This window comes from Musca autumnalis, unplaced genomic scaffold, assembly GCF_047663935.1.
Source record: "Musca autumnalis isolate F117 unplaced genomic scaffold, ASM4766393v1 scaffold_3, whole genome shotgun sequence".
Taxonomy (NCBI): Eukaryota; Metazoa; Arthropoda; class Insecta; order Diptera; family Muscidae; genus Musca; species Musca autumnalis.
In genome coordinates this window covers 231,878,785-231,901,916 of record NW_027411866.1, presented here as the reverse complement: position 1 = coordinate 231,901,916, position 23,132 = coordinate 231,878,785, and the positions used below count along the sequence as shown (strand labels likewise).

Sequence of the window (23,132 nt, the reverse complement as noted above, 5' to 3'; positions counted from 1 at the left end):
AATTTGGTATCCGGACAAAGCTTATTCGGCTTTTTAAAATGACTCTGACACAAGATCTTCAGTTAAAATAGGAAAGAATATCTCCGAAGATGTTTCAGGCAAGGAGACAGCCTTTCGTGTGATCTCTTCAACATCCTGCTGGAAAAGGTTATACGAGAGGCAAACGTCAAAAGAAGTGGCACAATCTACATAGCCACATGTTACTTGCTTATGCTGATGTTATAGACATCATGGGACGATTCGTAAAGGAAGTAACCGATACCTTTATGAAGTTCGAAGGAGAATCCGCTAAAGTGGGTCTGGCGGTAAACGGCGAAAAGACCAAGTTGATGGTGTCGACGCGCAATGCGTCCATTGAGATGGGACCAACTGTTGAAGTTGGTTCCTATAATTTTGAGGTAGTTAAAGATTCGAATACCTCGGCACCGCTGTAAACACAACAAACGACATCTGTTGTAAAATAAAAAGAAGAATTGAATTGGCCAACAGATGCTACTTTGGCTTAAGTAAGCACCACAACTCGTCAAACCAAAATAACGCTTTACAAAACACTGATACCAGCCGTGCTGATGTATGGTTCCGAAGCCTGGGTACTTGCGCAAGCAGATAAGGCAGTGATTGGCGTGTTTGAGAGAACAATTCTTCGAAAGATCTACGGACCAATCTGCGTTAACGGTGAATATCGACGTCGCATGAACCACGAGCTGTATCAGCTATACAACGACATCAGTATAGATAAACATATCGAGATGCATCGATTGCGTTGGCTAGGCCATATCATAAGAATGAGCGATGATGAACCCGCTAAAAAGGCGTATGAATACATGTCACATGGCGGTGCACGCAGAATCGGCAGGCCTAAGCTTCGATGGGGCATATAAGTGGATGAAGAAATGAAAAGGCGCGGTATTCCAGAAAGCGAAGCGAAAAACAGGGAGAATTGGAGATCTTTTTTTAGTACGGTCTATGGAACAAATGTTTTGTAATGGGCCAGCTCAGTAAGTATTTTAACAAACATAGTGACCTGTTATAGTCAAATTTTCGATTTTAATGAAAAAAATGGACCGATTTTTGCCCAAAAATCGGTCAAAACAAATTAAAAAAAATCTGTCTCACTTAAAGACAAGATTTTTATGTATTCAATAAGCTCACCAAAATATACGAAGATCGGTCTATCCATATTCGAGCTATAGTTGGCACCGACTTCAAGTATGGCATTTCGAGAAAAACGCGTTTTAAGTTTTTATTTCGGTTTACATGAAAAAAAAATGTATTTTTGGTAAAATTACAGGGAGTCATCTATTCCTGGTCCATACAGGAGCTCTTCCGCCGAGGATGCAGCTTGTAAAATGGAAATTTGGTGTTGCCTTCGCAACATTCTTCCTTCACGAGTGCACTCGGCCACACGTCTCTCTGCCAGCGCAATTAGTGCTTGGTCGATTTTTTTAGCATATTAGTGTGCGTTTTGTCCACAGCTCAATCCGATCGAGATCAAATAAAATAACAATGATTTTGTACCTTCGTTAAAAATACCAATCGCAATGTAAGCTGTTAAATTTACAACGAGTGCTCCACTTGAAAGGGTTTTAGGGCAAATTTTCAAAATAAGTTGATTGAAGCTTTCGTTGCTATTTTGATTGAAGCCGCCGACGCATCTTTCGAGTGAAGACTCTTTACTTAGATCGTTGTATATTGGCATCCAAACATTTGATGGAAGTAGTCTGTAATCGTGTATGAAAGCCTCTTTTCTTGCCCGAGTCCGTTGATATGAACACCACGAGTCTTCACCGGTTGGACATCTCTCGTGACGTGGATTTGTATCGCTTGAACTGTAATGATCAATTGTGAATTGAATTCGAATGGCGTCGAATTGCAAGTCCTTAGTAGACAGTGAGCGTGTCAATCAATTTTCCTGTCAACATTCCTTTGCCTCCAAGCTTTTTGGTACTTTTTACTAAACTTCGAAATTTGGGGCCACATACGCTTTTGGACGTTCTTTATGACTTCTACCTCGCCATTTGGATTAGAATTAGATTTTTTGGACACCCTACTGGGTACACATTGTCAGTTTGGAACGGCAGAAAGAGATCTAATGTGACATAGTAGTCTTCTCTTCGCCCTGTCACTTCGGGTGTGCTTACCAAACTGTCTATTTAAATAAGTTTAACGTTACCAAACGTGTCTGAGGTCCTATCATCCTTCCACCAGGGTTCAAATATGACTTAACTGCTGATTTAGCCACTTGCCTCGCTTATGTTCATCGATATACCTGTTAACATCCAGTGGCGAGTGGCTGCAGCAGTGAGAGATATCGCGGAACGTTCTTTCTACTACCCGAACATTAAAAGGGTTTGGTATATATTTAAAGAACTCTGTGAAACTAGACCAATTAACCCTCCCATGATTGATGAAAATGCGGCATTCAGAGGTGATGAAATCGGGCGGTCTGCTGATAAAGACAATTATTGGGAGATGGTCTGATCCAAGAGAAACGATAGGTTGTCAGGTAAAGTCATTTGTCAGACACGATGATTATGTCTGGCGAACTGGGACACTATCGGCTAATTCTGATTGGGTCGTCCTCATTGACCATGCAAAATGTATAGCTATCTGTAGAGCAATCTGCTCCGGTCGTTTCCAAGGATAGAATATCCAAGTATGAAATGCCCAAAGATGTAACCCTCAAAGGATTAAGTTGAGGTTTACGTCTTTGGGCATTTCAATCCTTAATCTAAATCTTAGACAACTTGTTCAGCAACTATTCCAAAATACTAAAAGAAATCAATGCGACAAAACGGCATCTTGAGCATGAATACTATGATACTATGCTTTTTGAATATTTTTTTTTATTTTTTTTCTTTCTCTTTGAATATTGTAAAAGGGTTTTTGCCCTCGTTACCCTATGAGTTCTAGTGTGCCAATTAAATAAAGAAAAATCCATGAATAAATTCCAACTCTTATAACATATTGTATATAGTCGAAGTATTTCAATAGATTACAAAAGTTTTGCTTCCAACGAACTAAAAAAACACTCCGCACTCAGTGGTCAGATTGAGAAAAAAAAATAACAAAGTACAACACGCAATACATGGTACCATAACAATCTTCAACCATTAGCCGCCATTCAAGTGTGGAAAAAACAAGAAAATCTCAGATGAAGAAAGAAAATAAAAAAAAGAAACTGAACAACAACAAACCTTGACTTTCACATTCGTATTTCAGCGAGACCATCAGTTAGCAGTCAACACACATCAGTTCACATACATACATACAAATGTTGTATGTGTGCTAAAGCTTCGTTTTGCAGAGAAGAACAACAACAAAAACTGACAATGGCATGTTATTGCACTACAGTAATTTTCTGCAAACACACGACACACACAGCGAGCGAAATCCAAATGCCATGTGAAAAACAAAACAAAAAATCCCTAGTTCTCAGATACGCACCTACGCAAACGTGTTGGTATGTGTGTATAATTTTCTAGAGCGTAACAAAGTCATTAAGAGCACAAAATGCCATATTTTAGCTTTTTTTGTTTTCTTTCGTTTCGTTTCATTTTTTTTTTTTTTTTTGCCTTCCTTCTTCTTTGTTGTCATTTTTTACGTTGTTTTGTGTTTATCGTTGTTTTGAATTATGGTAGAAGGTTTTTAGTTTCAAACAGAAAAAAGGACATGTGAAAATCAAAAGAAAAACAGCAGCACGAATGGCGGCTTGAATAACAACAGCTGATTGATAGTCTCTTTCATATTTCGTGAGAATATACAAAGAGAAGAGAAATGTGCGGTTGGTAATGTAAGCCAAATGTGTGGCGCTTGTGTAAATTTGAGTAGAGTGTTCGTGAAAAACAAACAATTATGGTGTCGGATTGCTCTGATCTATTTTTTATGGGAATATGCTTTGGAATGAAATGAATTAAGGTTCTAATTTTTCAAAGAAATTCGTAGATAATAATTGGTTAATGTTAACGTATTAGCAATTTTATTGATGTATATAAATCATACGCATGAATGAACTGCACTAAAAAAAGTAAAATAATAAAAATAGTAAAATAATGTGATGATTTATTTCCATTTCAAAAAAATTAAAAAAAAAAATGAATCGTGGAATTCCATATTTTCTGTAAGTTAGCGATTAAAATTAAGCAGTCCTCAGTCATACCAGTAGGTAAGTAAAAATTGCCGTAAAATAACCTCTTCGAAGTTACAGAAAACTATTTTTGAAATAATTTTTATATGGGTTTAAACCATTTTATACCCTCAGCCTTAAGGCTAGAAAGTGTATGTATATGGGAAAAACCAAATAACCTTTACAATTCCATTTGAAAAAAAAAAATTAAAACAATTTCGATTTGTTTGGTTTCAAATCTGTTCGCGTTCACAAAATTGGCCGATTCGCTCAAAAGTTACAGCGGTTTTTATTCTCTAATAAAGAAAAATATTTTAAAATTTCTTATTTGTTATATTGAGAAAATTTATGCATATATCAGTAACAGCATTTGATATCCACCCGTAGACCATGATTTTTAAAATTTAGATTTATTTTTCAGAAAATCAAAAAAATTAAAAAATATGGGGCCAAATCTATATTATATCTATACTACATCAGAGTCCGTATATGTCTCTAAAAAATAAATTAAAAATACGTACAGAATCTAGCCAACGCGTAAAAAATATGAAACCAAAACTATAAACATTGGCTTTATAAATGGCATATTATAGCTACAACAATAAAGCAAAAACTTATTCTTAAAATATTATTTCAAATATATTTTTTGGTTCGATTAGAAAAATTAGCAAAAATATATTTGGGAGTTCTTTAACTATTTCGCTAAAATTCCATACAATAATTAACGTATACTGCTAAAACTTCCTCAAGAAATATGGTCTACCTTCGCGAGAGCTTAACTGCTTACTGCGATAATTTATAAGGATAGGAAATTAAGAATAATATTGAAATTACAATCATTTAAAAAGTATGAAAATCAAAAACCCTGTTATTCGCGAATTAGTTAAAATCATTTGATGCGCATCCGATTTTGGATACAGCGAATCAATCCCTTTCAATATCTATGCATATTTCGACGTTTTACTCAGCGGCCATTAAGTAGCACCCATCAAAAATACGTCAATATACACCTATTTCAGAAAGATTCTTTAAGAACAGCGGATGTGCCTCCACATTCTATTTTGCGTAAAAGACCCATATTACTCGCGCATCTCTGTAATTTATGGCGCAAATATTATAATCGCGTATAAGGGATTCAATTCATGTAAAAATGTTTAAAGAAAATCGCGGTTTAGTACGCGGATTTTTTAAAATATATTTTTGCTGATTTTTCTATTTCCAAGGTATCTATATCCACGGTTTTAGTGGATTGATTCGATCGCGAAAGGGCTCATTAGATCCGTCGGGTAAAAAAACTAAATACACGCGGGGTTCAAAGGAAATTGAATGACACTTGTAAATATTACATGCAAAAAATAGATTTTTTAAGAAAATTCACGCACCAAATTTTGGCCTTTAGACTCCAATTACTAGATACTGTAGGGAGCAATCTCATGAGATATACATTAAACGATGTAAAATCACGAGTTCTATAATGCTATTATTAGTTTGGAATACTAAACAGTTGCGCGTCCGGATTATTAAAAAAATTCAAAAAAACCCGAAATTCCGACTTCAAGATGTCAGCATCAATTTTAGGTGGATGCAGTGGCTATATCGAAAAATCATACACTAGTATAATTTTGCCCGTGGAGTATTCTGTCATTCTTTCTTTGGGTTCGCTCCTTCAGTCTTTTCGGCAACCCTGGCATAAGTGTATAACATCTAAGGGGTAGTTTACACTATATGTAAATGTCATATGACATGAAAATTTCCATCATTATATAGTCGCTAATATGTGCAATATTGGGGATTTTCCTTACTCCATTTACTTTGTGCGTCCACACCAGCAAAAATGTAATAAAATTACGTCTCCACATTGCCTGCGTGGGTAGAGTTGGAATGTTTTTATTTCGTGTCATATGACATTTACATATAGTGTAAACTACCTCTAAGGGGAATTACTTTGAAGGGGACAAGATAGTTAATGGTTTTTTATACCCTCCACCATTGTACGTAGTGTACATTAAGTTTGTTTTTTCCGTTTGTAACTCATTGAAATAATCATTTGCGACCCCATAAATATCAATATTCTTGATCAGGGTAAAATTCTGAGTCGATCTATGCATGTCCGTCCGTCCGTCCGTCCGTCCGTCTGTGGTAATCACTCTAGCATCCATAAAAATGGAGATAGGACGCTGAAATTTTGGGAAGATGTGTCTTTTGTTTGCAGGCACGTTATGTTCGATGATGGGCTATATCAGTCCACATTTTGGTATAGCCCCCATATAACGGTACCACCCGATTTCAGGTATTTTGATATTTTTAGTCACATTTTCAAACCGAATTGGCTATAATTTGACATTTAGGGTTCCTAGTGATCTACAAACTTATATTCCAACAAGTATTCCAACAAGCGATTTTCCGTATTTTGAGAATTTTAGCTATAATTTCTAACCGAACTAGCTGTAATTTGACATTTGAGATTCTTTGTGGTCAGAAAACATCTCCATCAAAAATCATCAACATAGGTCCATGTTTTGGTATAGTCCCCATATAACGGTTCTTTCCGATTTTCGGTATTTTGAGGATTTTAGCCGCAATTTTTAACCGAAACTATTTATAATTTGACATTTAGGTTTCTCTGTGGTCACGAAACTTCTCTACCGAAAATCGAACTAGCTATAATTTGACATTTTAATTTTCAGTGGTCACGAAACTTCTTCACTAAAAATCGTCAACATAGGTCCATGTTTCAGTATAGCTCCCATATAACAGAACCTCCCGATTTTCGGTATTTTGAGGGTTTTAGCTACATTATTTGACGGAACTACCCGTAATTTGACTTTTTAATAAAACTTTTCCTCCAACAATTTTAAAGATATGTCGACACTTTGATATAGCCATATAGGTGGATCCTTTACCTGGCTCAACACATTTCTAAGATTAGATAATTTAGGCATTTGAGGGGTATCCATGGTCGAGAAATGTTTCCACCTAAAATATTAAAAGGAAACTAATTATTCCATTTTAATTAAGACTATTTTATGGTGGACGGTATAAAAAGTTCGGACCGGGCGAACTTACTGTTTTTTTTTACTTGTTCAAATTATTTTTGTCGTATCCACGTATGCTACATTTCAAAAGATGGAAAAGCCGACGTTTCAATTCTGAGTAAATATCGAAAGGTCGATTTTTACGATCTAAGTAAAAATAAAAAGATAAATTTTTAAGTTTATACCCTCAGTCTATGTGATACTTTCATCTACGGACAGATCGAATATATTTAGGGTCTTTTAGAATTTTTGCACTTTTTGACCATTTGAACTTGCCACCGAAAACATAATATCGCTGTAAACAGGACCACAACGAACAGAATCGGTATACATTTCCAAAGGATATTCGAACAGACCCTAAACTGCACTTTGACACACATTTTGAACTTTTTATGGGCGATTTTAGATGTTAAACGACATTTGGACCAAATTGGTTGCCCTGTTCAAGATATATCATGCATACCATTTTACTGACATTTTTTAAATATTGGAGGGAAGTACCGGAAATTTTGGACCGGTATTGCCCATCTTCGAAATGAAACTAAGTTTGGGCAAAATATGACGAAGGACAAATTTTGCACCAAATCGGTTGATCAGTTCGAGATTTATGGTGCTCTTCAACCACTACATATGGTGCCGTAGGGGTTTTTTACACCTTTCGGGCTGTTTTCTCAAGAAGTATGGATTTGCCCCTGAAACAAACTTTTAGCGTCGTAATTAAGGCAGCGAATGCAAGTTACTTTAACAAAAATCAAAGTGATTCGAGAACAGGTTTTAAAGTAAATTTATCCGAAACTTTGGGAGGTACCCGAAGAAGGTCAAATATAGGCCATATTCGAACCTGATCTATATCTGATAAATATATTAGGATGTGTAAAGTATGGACCAAATCGTTAACTCCCTTAAAAGTTATCGTGCGCACAATTTTTCCGAACATTTTTGAACTTTTATGGGGAAGGCACCTGAAGGAGTGGACTGATATAACCTATCTTCGAACTTAAACTAAGTTTGGACAGTTTTTTTGAGTTAACGATCTCCACAAAGTCCGAGTAGAAAGATTAGATAAGGGGATTGGCCAGGCCAACTGAAAACTTTCATATTGTTTTGAAATCACTCCTTAACCACTTACGATACATGTTTTGGCTCGATGTCTTCCTGAAATTTCCATTTAAGTGGCGTCTCTTCTTCAGCATAAGGCAACATCGCGCCTTTTAATACGTAACTATACTTCAAACCATCCATAATTCCATTAATTTTACGAACTGGTCCAATCCCTTGCCCCTAGAAAAAAATCCTAGACCATTATGTTCCGCCTCCATGGTTTAGGGTGTATTGCAAACAGTTTTAACCGTTGCCCATTTGGTCCACGCCTTATGGCATCTTAATATTTTAAATTAATCTTAGATTCATTAAAAAACAGCATAGTCCTTCATTTTTGGATACTACAGTTCAGATGGGTCTTGGCGAAATCCAGTATGGCGTTTTCATGTATTGTCGGTATTAAAGTATTTTTATACCCTACACCACTATGTGGTAAGGGGTATTATGTGTTAGTGCATTTGTATGTAACATACAAAAGGAAGCGAGATAGACCCATAGTTCCTTCTAGCGATATACATAGAATCACTTTCTGAGTCGATTTATGCATGTCCGTCCGTCCGTCCGTCCGTTCGCAACGTAAAGGTCGCATTTGTTGACCGATTTCGCTGAAAATTGGGGAATACAATTTTTTTAGCCGTCGGAAGATCAAGTTCGAAGATGGGATATACCGGTACACGTTTTGGTATAGCCCCCATATAACGGTACCCCCCGATTTACGGTATTTTGACGTTTTCAGCTACATTTTCAGACCGATTTGGCTATAATTTGACATTTAGGGTTCTTAAGTGTCAATAAACATATATAACAAAACTTGTGGACATAGGTCCACGTTTTGGTATAGCCCCCATATAACGGTACCCCCCGATTTGCGGTATTTTTACGTTTTTAGCTACATTTTCAGACCGATTTAGCTATAACTTGACATTTAGGGTTCTTATGTATCAATAAACTTATATAACAAAAGTTGTGGACATAGGTCCACGTTTTGGTATAGCCCCCATATAACGGTACCCCCCAATTTACGGTATTTTGACGTTTTTAGCTACATTTTCAGACCGATGTAGGTATAATTTAACATTTAGGGTTCTTAAGTGTCAATAAACATATATAACAAAGCTTGTGGACATAGGTCCACGTTTTGGTATAGCCCCCATATAACGGTACCCCCCGATTTGCGGTATTTTGACGTTTTTAGCTACATTTTCAGACCGATTTAGCTATAACTTGACATTTAGGGTTCTTATGTATCAATAAACTTATATAACAAAAGTTATGGACATAGGTCCCAGTTTTGGTATAGCCCCCATATAACGGTGCCCCCCGATTTACGGTGTTTTGATGTTTTTAGCTACATTTTCAGACCGATTTAGCTATAATTTGACATTTAGGGTTCCTAAGAGTCAATAAACATATATAACAAAAGTTGTGGACATAGGTCCACGTTTTGGTATAGCCCCCATATAACGGTACCCTCCGATTTGCGGTATTTTGACGTTTTTAGCTACATTTTCAGACCGATGTAGCTATAATTTGACATTTAGGGTTCTTAAATGTCAATAAACTTATATAACAAAAGTTGTGGACATAGGTCCACGTTTTGGTATAGCCCCCATATAACGGAACCCCCCGATTTACGGTATTTTGACAGTTTTAGCTACATTTTCAGAGCGATTTAGCTATAATTTGACATTTAAAGTTCTTAAATGTCAATAAACTTATATGACAAAACTTGTGGACATAGGTCCACGTTTTGGTATAGCCCCCATATAACGGTTCATTTAAGTTCATATTTTCGTATAGCCCAGATACCTCCGAACTAGCTGTTAATGACATTTGAAGTTCCCACGTTATGTACCGATTTTCGATATTTTGAAGATTCTAGCTAAATTTTTTAACCGAATTAGGAGTTATTTGACATTAAAGGCTCCCATCAAAAACTGTCAATATAGGCCCATGTTTTATTATAACCCCTATATAACAGTACCTCCCAATTTCTAGCCCACCAAAAATTGTCAACATACATAGTTGGATATAGGCACCATAAAAAAGGGCCTCCCGAATGAAGCATAAATGTACATAAACATTATCTGACATTTTAACGTACCCACTTAAAGTTGGGGACAGGAATGAAAAGTAATTATTCCATTTTAGTTCAGAATATTTTATGGTGGAGGGTATGAAAAGTTCGGCCCAGCCGAACTTAATGCTTTCTTACTTGGTTTTTTTTTTTTTTTTTTGCTGGTCGTGGACTGAATATGCTGGCCTCTACCGCTCTTCTGTACATCGTTTCGTGCTAATTGTTAATTCAAGCGATTTTGACCAGAAGATGCTGTAGCATCATTTTTGGGTGAATATCAACAATATCGGATAATGTTTTGGTATAGCCCTCTTATGGCGGTACCTCCGGATTTTTAGTATTTTGAGGATTTACGCCACATTTTCCTATTAAATAAGCTGTAATTTGGTACTTAGGGTTTCTAGTGATCACAACACTTTTCCACCAAAAATTGTGACCTAGGTCCACGTTTGGATATGGTCCCCGTATTTAACCGTACCTTCCGATTCTTAGTATTTTGAGGATTTTGGCTGCTTTAGTTTTGTCCGCTTATATTTGCGACATACATTTTTTTTTAACTTTAACCTTTGTATATTATATTCTGAATTCCTTATATTTGTGTTTTCCAATAATAAAGATATAACTAAATAAAGAGATAGTATACGAGTAAGAGTGGGCTATAGTCGGACGGGCCGACCATGTGATACCCTACACCAATTGCCCTGAGCATTATTTGCAACACATTATATTTTGTCTTCAAATTTGTATTAAGAACGAAAGTAAAATAATATAAAAATAGCATTAGATGATTTTTACCGCTGTGCTGACGAAGATATACCCCAACCTCTGAACAAAAAATAAATAAAATATATTGATTTTGTATCACGAGTTTGCCTCAAATAGATCTTAGACGAGTCCTCATACTGCACTTTTCCCAAATTTTCAATGTGAAGTACCCGCATTTCGGGATCGATTTAGTCCATATTCCAACCTGATGCACGACTGGATGAAATAATACAATGTGTAAAGTTTGCACAAATCAGAAACTCCCTGTGAGAGTTATCTTGCGCATCTGTAAATTTAGTTGGTGTCATCAAGGTTTCTTTATGCTCTTCGGCCATTCTCTCAGGAAGTATGGCTTTAACTTCTGCCGTCGTAAAGGAGGCTACAAGAACAACCTGCTTTCAACTTCATTTTCACCGAATTTTGTGTGAAAGGTACCAGAAGGAGTGACCTAGAAGAAATAATATGATGTGCAAAGTTGGGACCAAATCGATTGCTCTCTTCAAGAGTTAAAGTTCGCACCATTTCACAGAAAATTTGGGAACTTTTGTGTGGGAAAAAGGAGTGGGTCCATATGGCTTATTTTCGAACATAAACTAATATCGAGAAAAATATTACGAACTTCAAAACAGGGCTAAATCGACTCCAAATTGTCTGAAACACATTTCCGCCAAACATACTTGGAGTTTAAAACCATTATTTCGATTAGACACATATTTGGTCGTATCAAAGTGTATTAACCATCGTTAGCCTAATTGTTAAGCTAGAAAACGACTAATATTTCGAGGTATTGCATTGCTTTTTACAAACTTCAGACCCAGTACAGAATTGTAATTTGCATCAATTAAAAAAAACTGGAAATTTCTTTATCATGATTGGAAAACTTTTCTATAATGATTGCGACATTTTCTAGCATGAGGTAAATGTAGTTCTTTGTAAACAAACCAAAACCGTAAAGTTACCGACTTATATGTTCTACAATAGTAGTTATGTTATTTTACAGGTACATGTATTGCTACCATTTGTATCAACGGATAGGACAAGGGTTAGTTTTCAAGTTTCGCGTTCCTAATTTGTCGGAAAGAATCCAAAATAAGGAACAATAACTAAATTTGAATATTTTTCCCACAAAAATTAGGGTCAATTTAAGCCGCTAACAACTATTCTATTATTATCCAAGACGATTGGCATTCTCCTTGACCAAAACTCTTACCTTGTGCAAAAATATTTCAGTATTGAGCTATAACTGCGATATCTAGCGTGATTATTAGTTCACTACACAATTAAAACTGTATAAAATAGGATGTAACTTGTTATCTGATCACGTACATCAACATATATAAATTATGTTGATTGATATAAATTATGTTGATGTACGTGATCAGATAACAAGTTACATCCTATTTTATACAGTTTTAATTGTGTAGTGAACTAATAATCACGCTAGATATCGCAGTTATAGCTCAATACTGAAATATTTTTGCACAAGGTAAGAGTTTTGGTCAAGGAGAATGCCAATCGTCTTGGATAATAATAGAATAGTTGTTAGCGGCTTAAATTGACCCTAATTTTTGTGGGAAAAATATTCAAATTTAGTTATTGTTCCTTATTTAGGTCAAGAATTCCACTTTCAAATATAACTTACGTGGGTGGAACATGTGCCCAAGCAATAACAATATAGTCATTATACTAAAAATTTTACCAATTTTCACACAAAATTTTGATCCATTTAAACCTCTAAATATTATCTGACCATTAAAACATGTACTGAGGGGGTGCTTCAGTTTTGGCCGACACTGTATATACCCTCGTTAGCATGGTAGAATAAGAAAAGGTAGCAGCAATACACAGCTGACTGAACTGGGTTGTAACGTTAGTGTCAAATTTCATATGACATTTTATACATTTATTTCTATTTCGATGTATCATTCGGAAAAAACCATTTCCCAGAAAGACTTCTTCATATCAATGATATGTAACCTCCTCCAAGTTCGAACGATAAGCCGTAAGCATAAATCCCCGCTTGTAGAGGCGATACAACGTTCGTTAATATGTGAGGTATTTTGTTAAAATTAAAAAAAATAAAGCCCTAATAAACATGTGCTTCTTTGATTTCTAAAACAAAACATTGAAACAGCTTCTCCTTTTTCTATGAATTTCCAGCGACCCCAAACTTTTCTGCAAGAATTCTACTTTCTGCGAGAATTTATGCATTTAGTGGAATGATGTGGAAACATGAAAATTGAAAATGTAACGAATTTTCATTCATGTTTTCCAAAATATTCAACCAAATGTGAAAAATTATTAGTTTTTTAAATTCAAATAATTTATAGACATTTCCTTGTTTTGTTTACAAATACAACGTTTCAAACAAAAACAAATTCCTTTGTGGTTGTTGTTCGAGTTGTATTTGTTGTAGTCAGGGACGTACGCAGGATTTCATTTCGGGGGGGGCCCAACTTGACCAAAAATCATGAAAATTGAAAATGTTGTGTATCGTTACGTAAAACTATTTTAAAGGGGTTTTAACTGATTTTATGTATATTCAGTATTGCCACAAAGTATATACATTCAGAAGAGAGAGATCACAATATTTTAGATACATTATATTAGTCCTTGGATGAACCATATCAGACCACGTTCGGCATAGTCTCCTTACAAAAGTTTTTAACCAAATTCTCCAACAGAAATGAAGCAATAACTATAAAGTCTTTCAAATTAATATTACCCATATAGATTTACGTTTTGGTGTATTCCAGAGTTTCCAACCAAATTAGCTCTTATTTGGCATTTTGGGTTCTAAATCCCGCAGCGAATAGCTATGGAAACATTTTCTATATTCGAGGCTATTAGCATAGTTTTAAAAAATATCGTCAGTAATATGGATTTTGGAAATCATTTTGTTGAGAGAACTTCCATGCAAAAAAGTGGTGAAAATAGATCCACGTTCGAAAGCAGGGATTGCATTCGCGAATATGTCGAATAGATATATACATTGTTTGGAGGATATAAACAGTTCGATCTGAAGATAACGCCGTTTCTTCTTTATCACACACTAACTTCAGTGTCATTAAAATCGTTTTGTATTGTTGTAAGAAAATAATATTCTTTAAGTGCATAAGAACACCAAAACTTTACTATTTACCAGAAGTGATAGAGTCCGTGAAAGCCAACTAATAATTCAGAAAATTACATTAGAAAAATAAGAAAAAATATCAGGAGCCGGGCGATGCAATCTACGACTCATAGACTACGAATCCAACTCGCACTACTGTTTGAGACTACGCTAACACATGGTCGAAAAGATATTTTCAAAAAAAAAAACCTCGGCAACATTTTAGCTAAATCCTGAAAAAATAATTTAAGACGAAAAACTCCATCTGATACATCAATGGGTGTTGTTCCCGTTTATTTTATCTTAATTGTACGACTAGATGTTTATGGACTGACCTTAAAAAATTTCCAACGACCAATCACTTCTGTCAGCACAGCGGAGACAAACTTATGAAAATACATAAATTTTGTTTTCTGGAAAACAAGTACAAAGTAACAGTCGGGTTTGCCTACAGAGATATACCCTCAGTCTGTGTGAGTTGAGACTTCTATATATAGACAGATCGAATACGGGCTACATAGCCAATTTTTATACCCTACACCACTATGTGGGGAGGGTATTATAAGTTGGTTTTGGCCAAAAAGTTTGTAACGCATCGAAATAATAGTCGTAGACCCATACTTATATATATCAAAATGAATGTCTCGACGAGCTGAGTCGATCTGGCTATGTGTGTCCGTCCGTCAGTCCGTCCGTCCGTCCGTCCGTCCGTCTGTCCGTCTGTCCGTCTGTCCATCTAAACCTTGTAATCACGCTACAGGCCGCAATTTTGATCGGATCGTCACGAAATTTTGGATGTTGATGGGGGTCCCGGAGGGGAAGAAGCCTATTGATTTTGGTGATGGTCGGATAATATTTAGGGGTCGGAAAGGGCAAAAAACTTAGGTGGATAAAAAGACAACGTTTTTTTCCAAAGCCAATATCTCAGCTTCTATATGGGGTATACCAAAAGCAAAACCTCACGATGAAAGCAGAAAATATCACCTTTCTAATGATGTAAAGTAGGTGCTCGTAGGTGATCAAACAACGAAGATATCGCAATAGTAACAAATAAAACCCCAATTTTCATTTTTGCTATTTTAATTATATTGACAAATATCACTGCTTTGGTTGAAAATTTTCCAAAAGCAAAGCCTGACTATGAAAGTAGAAGATCCCGTCTTTACTATGATGCAAACTAGTTCGGTGTAGTTAACCAAATAACGGAGATATCGCAATAGTCGGTAATACATCCCATTTTTCTATTTTTTTGGAAATCACGCTACAGCTCGCAATATTGATCGGATCGTCACGAAAATTTCAGGGTTAATGGGGGTCTCACAGATGAAGAAGCATATTGACTTTGGTGATGGTCGGATAATATTCAAGGATCGGAATGGGCAAAAAACTTATTTGGAGAAAAGGTCTACGTTTTATTTCAAAGCCAATATCTCTGTTTCTTTAAGAGGTATATCAAAAGCAAAACCTGGCAAGGAAAGTAGAAAATATCACCTTTACAACGATGTAAAGTAGGTTGTCGTAGCTGCTCAAACAACAGAGGTATCGCAATAGTCGGTAATGCATCCCACTTTCCGATTTGTTTGTAATCACGCTACAGGTCGCAATTTTGATCGGATCGTCACGAAAGTTTAGGGGTTAATGGGGGTCCCACAGAGGAAGAAGCCTACTGATTTTAATGATGGTCGGATAATATTCAAGGGTCGGAATGGGCAAAAACTTATTTGGAGAAAAGGTCTACGTTTTATTTCAAAACCAATATCTCTGTTTCTTTAAGAGGTATATCAAAAGCAAAACCTGGCAAGGAAAGTAGAAAATATCACCTTTACAACGATGTAAAGTAGGTTGTCGTAGCTGCTCAAACAACAGAGATATCGCAATAGTCGGTAATGCATCCCATTTTCCGATTTGTTTGTAATCACGCTACAGATCGCAATTTTAATCGGATCGTCACGAGTTGAGAGTTGATGCGGGTCTCTCATAGGAAGAAGCCTATTGATTTTGGTGATAGCCGGATAATATTTAGGGGTCGGAATGGAGAAAAACTCATTTGGAGACATATTGGCTTCTAGTAGGGGTATTCCAACGACATTGGTGTAAAGCAGGTTGGCGAAGGTGGTCAAACAAGGGAGATACCACAATAGTCGGTAATGCATCCAATTCTTCCATTTTTTTGCAATCAAGCTACATGTCGTAATTTTGATCGGATGGTCACGAAATTTTGGTTGCTTATGGGGGTCCCAGAGACAAAGAGGCATATTATTTTTGGTGGTAGTCGGTTTATATTCCCTAAAAGAAATGTTTACCAGTGAAAAGCTTATGCACAGGGGTAGTGGTGTAGGGTATCACATGGTCGGCCCCGTCCCGACTATAGCCTTTGCTCACTTGTTAGGTTTATTTTTGGTTTTCGCGATTTTGCTTAGAAACCACAAGTCCTATCGAAATGGGGCTAAAGAAAATGTTGTAACTTTGATAATTTGTTTGATTTGTTCCTAGGTTTTACCAATTTTGAGATATAGAAGTTCAGGCCACATTTTTAGGTTTTTTTGTTAGGTTTTCACGATTTGCTTCAAAACAGTAAGTCTTGTCGAAATGGGACTACAGAAAATCGTATAGCTGTTGTATAGCGGTTGTACCATTTTTGAGATATATAAGTTTAAGTTGGGAAATTGTAGTCCTGACATTGTTTTATAAGGAGACGATACAGTCAGTGAATAGCCCAAATTTGAACTTCTATATCTCAGAAATGGTAAAAACTGCGCAAATATCATATAAGAACAATATTGTAGAGAAATTTCACTGCTACAACATTTTCTTTAGTTCCAGTTTGATAGGGCTTGTGGTTTCCCAGGAAAACCGTCAAAACCAAAAAAACCCTAAAAATGCATTTTTTTTTTTCATTTTCTCATCTAAGCTTCTTTCATTGAAAGATGGTTCAAGAGCACCGCAATATACAATACAAATAACAGCAGATTTTAATACAATACCATATAACGAAAGTTTGAGCTTTAATTTCGTTTACGGTTGTTTTCTGCTACAAATTTGTTACTGATAGGAAAAAATTCAGATGGGCACGCTATATATAGCAGATATTATCACTTTACAACAAAACATTTTTCTACATTATTTTATTCCACTGTTTAGCAACAAGTTTATATAAAATAGGAATACAAAATGTTGATTAAGGCAGTAAAACAATTTTTTAACTGCTTTTCGAGATATACTCCACGGAAAACCCTTGATATGTCGTACATATTGTCCAATAGACATTTCATTTTATTTAATTCTAATCCGCACAATACTGAATTGGTAAATGTTTTGAATACAAACTGAGCTTAAAGCCTCAAGACCTTTATATTCATTACAGAATTCCAAAACACTGGCATGGCATAAAGAAGGAATTCAGTTTTACTGGAAGTTTCTCTAAAAAGAGTATTCAAACAAAAAAATTAAATATTTCTTAGACAACTTGATGACAAAGTACAGAACTTTCAGAACAATATCAGTTTTCATTTGAAATTTTAAAAACAAAAATTATTTTAGAGAAAAAATCGTAATCATTTGTTAAAGTAGCTCAAAAAATTGTAGTCGACCAAACCATTTCGGGGGGGGCCCGGGCCCCCAGTGCCCCCCCCTGCGTACGTCCCTGGTTGTAGTATTAACTTTACCTTGTATTTGTTCTACCATGCCTCCTTAGCATAAATGCTAAGGGTACAAATATCGAAAAATCGACCTTTGCTCTATAATACGCATCCCTAGTTCATACGTCAAAACACGGCCACTTTAATCCATCATTTTTGAGGAAAAGGATGTCGGTTATGTAGCCGGTATTCGATCTGTCCAATGCACTATAGGTAATTTGCCCAGTTTTTGAGGCAAAAAGTCGATTTTGCAACTTTTAATAATAACAATTTTTTAGTTAGCATTTAAAAAAGAACATGTCAAAATTTATTAATATGAATGATATTTTTCAAAATGGCGTCATTATCGCGGTTTAAATTGCAGTCAAAGTGAGAATTTCGAAGAAGAAATAAAGAAATATATATTATAAGGCATATTTCAATGAATTTAAAACCGCGGAAAAATAAACCAAATATAAATATATGTTAAATGGAATAGATTGGCAATTGCGAGAGGAATTTATTTAATATATAATATAGCTTAAATATTTTAGGTAGCGACCAAAAACACAAAGTGTCAGAAATAAATATTTTATTTTTCTTAAACTCACTTCATATAGACTTATACTTATTTGGCCGTGTTTGGCCGTGATTTTGCCACTTAGAACACATTACTGAAAGTCTTCTGCATTGGTATTACTAGGTTTCAAAACCCGATTTTGCCCGTTCTTTGATATTTATGAAATCTTATTAGGTTACTTCTCAATAAAAAGTCTTAAAATTGTGGAAGTTTGGGTTGAGGAAATAAACAATAAACGTAAAAATATTGTTGTTTACAATTTCATTGCAAGTAAAATAAGTAATGGCACATTGTTCGGTATATCCGTGGTTTTCTATAAACGGTGCGGCAGTAGTAAGCTTTATTTTATATCTCTATTACATACTAATCATTGATACGGCTTAGGCAGTACTAAACTCGTCTTTATTAACGTATATTCAAAAAATATACAAAACTGTAGTAACAATTCGTTGGAAAATCTACTCGCGGGGACAAAATTTTTGTTTCTTACTACCATGATCGTTTTCAACAGTTTATTGTGTATAAGAAAACTAATGAAAATTGCATTGGAAAAAATAGCTTTGTTCGTTATATACGTAGTTGCTTATAACCGTTGTTCCTTATATCCGAATTTATCTGTAAAAATCTTTGTTTTATCTCACTATTACATATAAATAATTTAAAAAGTTAAAAAATCCTTTAATTCCGCTGTTATTAATTTTTGTCTCAAAAACAGGGCAAATTACCTATAGTGCAATGTCTCAATTAACACAAGCTAAGGGTATATCTGAGTCGGCAACGCTGACTGACACTTTTCTTCTTGTTTAAGATTCGTTTATAGGTCACATGAAATGGTAAAATTTTCCCATCGAAAAAAATATATGCGACCTGTATAACGACTTTTTGAAAGTCCACTATGCGTTGAAATGCCTATGGAAATAAAGGTGGCTTCTATGACCTTCACCGTGATGTAAAGTAGGTTCGCGTAGGTGGTCAAACAATGGGGATAGATATCGCATCCCAGTTCCTCATTTTTTGGAATTTGAATTTTAATGACGGATATCTTAGCTTTGGTTGCAACAACATATGGACATTATCTCGACGCCCAATTTTATTAATATGTGTCTATGTATGCTGATCATATTATGTTAGAAAATAGAGACTCTTACACTGAAATTAATCCTAATATGGGATCTCTCGTAAATTTACCAACAATTTCATCCAATTTCAACACCCTTTCATTACTCGTTTTTCCACATCTTCATATTTCGCATTACATATTTGTGTAAACACCCTCCAAACATTTTCTATCGCCTGCTTGACGCAAAAGTCACTGAAAGGCGATAGTTGTGTCTACTGCGACAGTCGCATTTGTATCCGAAAAGACAAAAATGACTGAAGAAATTGTTCCACTTATGCGGCTCAAACTCTATTATCGCTTCCGTCACTGCTGTATGTTTCTTATGCGATTCAGTTGGAGTGTCGGAACCGGGGCACTTTGAGTGTGCTTTAGGTACTCATGCAAGTACCGCTTACGAAACTTTAAGTAGTGACGGAAGCGACAGTATCTGTAAAAGGCTTTTCAGTTGTTTTTTATTGTTTATTCAAACGTATTATTATTATTCATTTGAATTTAATGTTACTGCGGTTATAAAAGGTGAATTTTATTATAAAATTGATCAAAAAGAAACAATTTTTATAATACAATGCACCTTTTATAACCGCATTTACATTGAGTTCAAATGAATAATAACACGTTTGATTTACTTTATTATAAAATTTGTAAATAAACAATAAATAAACTAAACATTCAGTCACCCGGCGCCTTAAATCTATATTTTATAAATTAATTTATAAAATATTTGTAAATAAATAAATAAACTAAACAGCTTTATTTTCATTTAAATTTTTGTATAAAGTTTGTACCGATAGCTAACAGAACTTCACAAGAAATGATGAAATCACGTCAATCAAATTGTTTTTGTAATGCTGCCACTATTGTTTTGAAAACAATACTCTCTATAACAGAGAGTAATATCAATGATCCAGACTTGAAGCATTTGTTTTTGTACAACATAAAGTGTCGCTTTTTATAATACTGTAAGTCGCGCAGTTGTAACCACATACGGATAAAAAAGCGATAACAACATATTTGTTCTTGTAAAAAGACAACATTCGCATTTTTAACTGAATGCAGGCACTTTACAGAGACGCATTTACTGAGAGAAGATATATTTAACTTCCAAATGTTTGGAGGGCATACACTTGTCTACACCACAACGTCTATGTGTATGTGTGTGTGTGGGTGTGTGTTTATTTGCGTTTTGACGACCATTATTATTCTATTTTGTTTTGTTCGCTACTTTGTTGTCATCTTATGGTGTCTGGTTTTGGTATTTGGATACAAGCAACACCTACACAAATGCATTTCTACACAAACACATACACAGATATGAATGAGAAGCGAGAATGCTAGAACAGAGACCTACCATATGTTTGACATTAAAGAACCGTTAGTTGGTATAAAGTAAAACAATGGTAAATGATAAATGTTTGTTATACATACACAAAGTGTGTATTTGCACACAAACAAATATACCAAACATTCGTAAAAGAATGACAAATTGATGGATTGAAGAAAAAGAGGTATTACATGAAAGGAAAAATTTTGTATATACAAATTTGGATTGTTTTGTAATATTATTTATTAAATTATATTATTGTTTTTTAACTTACCACCATCGCCACCACCAAATGACTGCATAATATTCATGTTTGAAATTTTGTGTTTTTTTCTTTTATTTTTTTCACTTATATTTTGTAACAAAGATTTTGTGTATCAAAAAAATCGACAGCTGGTTTTAAGAAAATTTTATAACAGACTTTTTTTAACAACTTAACCAAAAAATTTAATTATAAAGAATTCGTTGTAATATTTTCCCTTTTTTTTATTTATTTACTTTGGTAATTTTTTCTTGTTTTATTTATTACAGCCATTTATTAAGTAAGCCGTCAAATTATACACATTTTTCTCCATGGAACTTGAATCAATATTTGCATAAGAAACCAATTTGTTTGCATTTTTCTCTTCACTTTAATGTAGAAAATATTTGTTATAACACTTTTATTTACATAGAAAAATATGTTTTATAAAAAAAGGATTTTTTCACAAATTGTTTCCATTTAATTTGAGGGTCGTTATCCATTGTCTTTCAACACTTAAAATTTTTCATATTTTTTTCTGTATTTAGTAAAGAAGTGTGCTGCTATTGTGCTCCGGTCGTTGCTGATATCCCGTATCACATATCCTTACTCAACCGAAAACAGAGAACAACAACACCTGCCGAAACTTTGAAGCTATCAACGAAGCACCACAGTCAGCTCTAGTCAGTCAGTGATAAGACCACACAAAACAACAACTACAACAATTTACTTTACTTTGTCTGTGGTATTATTGCAGCAAAAAAGCAAAGCAACACAACTCCTATCTCTCTCTCTCTCTCTCTCTCTTTGGAGTATTCTCTTTAACTCTCATCAAGTGAGAACACCATATGACTTGGTTCTTGACTGTTATCCGTTTCTGTGACCGTTATCTCTTACAATTCTGCCGCTACTAAATCAAAATTCCGAAATGTATTTACAAGAATGTTTATGTGTTGCAATGTCTGTGTAAATCTGCGCCAGTATAAGTTTGGTAATAATGGTTACCAGCTGTTTAAGGGTACAAATTATTTTTCTCTTTTTTATTATTTTTTTAGACCCCTACACTGCAATTTGGATGATGCACTCAATGGGCCAACAGTTTGCAACACAAGTGAATTTTTCACTAAAACCTTATATGAACCTACGGCCACTAGAAGACCTCACCTGAGAGCCTCTATTCAATATAGAAGACCTCAACTGAGGTCCTCTATTCTATATAGAAGACCTCAAATGAGGTCGTCTATTCTATATAGAAGACCTCAACTGAGGTCCTCTATTCTATATAGAAGACTTCAAATGAGGACCTCTATTCTATATAGAAAACCTCAACTGAGGTCCTCTATACTATATAGAAGACCTCACCCGAGGTCCTCTATTCTAAGATTTATATTCTATAGAAGACTTCAAATAAGGTCCTCTATTCTATAGAAGACATCAACTGAAGACCTCTATTCTATAGAAGACCTCAACTGAGGTCCTCTATTCTATAGAAGACCTCAACTGAGGTCCTCTATTCTATAGAAGACCTCAACTGAGGTCCTCTATTCTATAGAAGACCTCAACTGAGGTCCTCTATTCTATAGAAGACCTCAACTGAGGTCCTCTATTCTGTAGAAGACATCAACTGAAGACCTCTATTCTATAGAAGACCCCAACTGATGTCCTCTATTCTATAGAAGACCTCAACTCAGGTCCTCTATTCTATAAAAGACATCCACTGCGGTTCTATGTTCAATAGAAGACCTCAACTGAAGTCCTCTATTCTATAGAAGACATCAACTGCGGTTCTATGTTCAATAGAAGACCTCAACTGAGGTCCTGTATTATATAAAATACCTCTACTCAGATCCTATATTCTATAAAAGAAATCAACTGGGGTCATCTATTCTATAGAAGACCTCAACTGACGTCCTCAATTCTATAGACGACCTCAACTGAAGTCCTCTATCCAATAGAAGACCTCTACTATTTTATAAAAGGCATCAACTGCGGTTCTTTGTTCTTTAGAAGACCTCAACAGAGGTTATCTCTTCTATA

General features: G+C 35.1%; 1 protein-coding gene across 2 annotated transcripts in view; it reads right to left on the bottom strand.

Annotated features, from left to right (window-relative positions):
- LOC141399112 (small G protein signaling modulator 1-like) overlaps positions 1-22,007 on the bottom strand; it is an 81,681-nt gene extending 59,674 nt beyond the window's left edge. Inside the window, exons 1-2 of one of the 2 annotated variants that reach the window (XM_073977226.1) lie at positions 21,831-22,007; positions 21,129-21,484 (exon numbers count right to left, since the gene is read on the bottom strand). In XM_073977226.1, coding sequence (XP_073833327.1) covers positions 21,129-21,165 — 37 coding nt within the window. In that variant the 5' untranslated portion in view covers positions 21,166-21,484; positions 21,831-22,007. Of the gene's footprint in view, positions 1-21,128 lie in introns of both variants that reach the window. The other variant, XM_073977225.1, reaches the window with a different exon arrangement.
- Between the last annotated feature and the right edge of the window lie 1,125 nt (positions 22,008-23,132).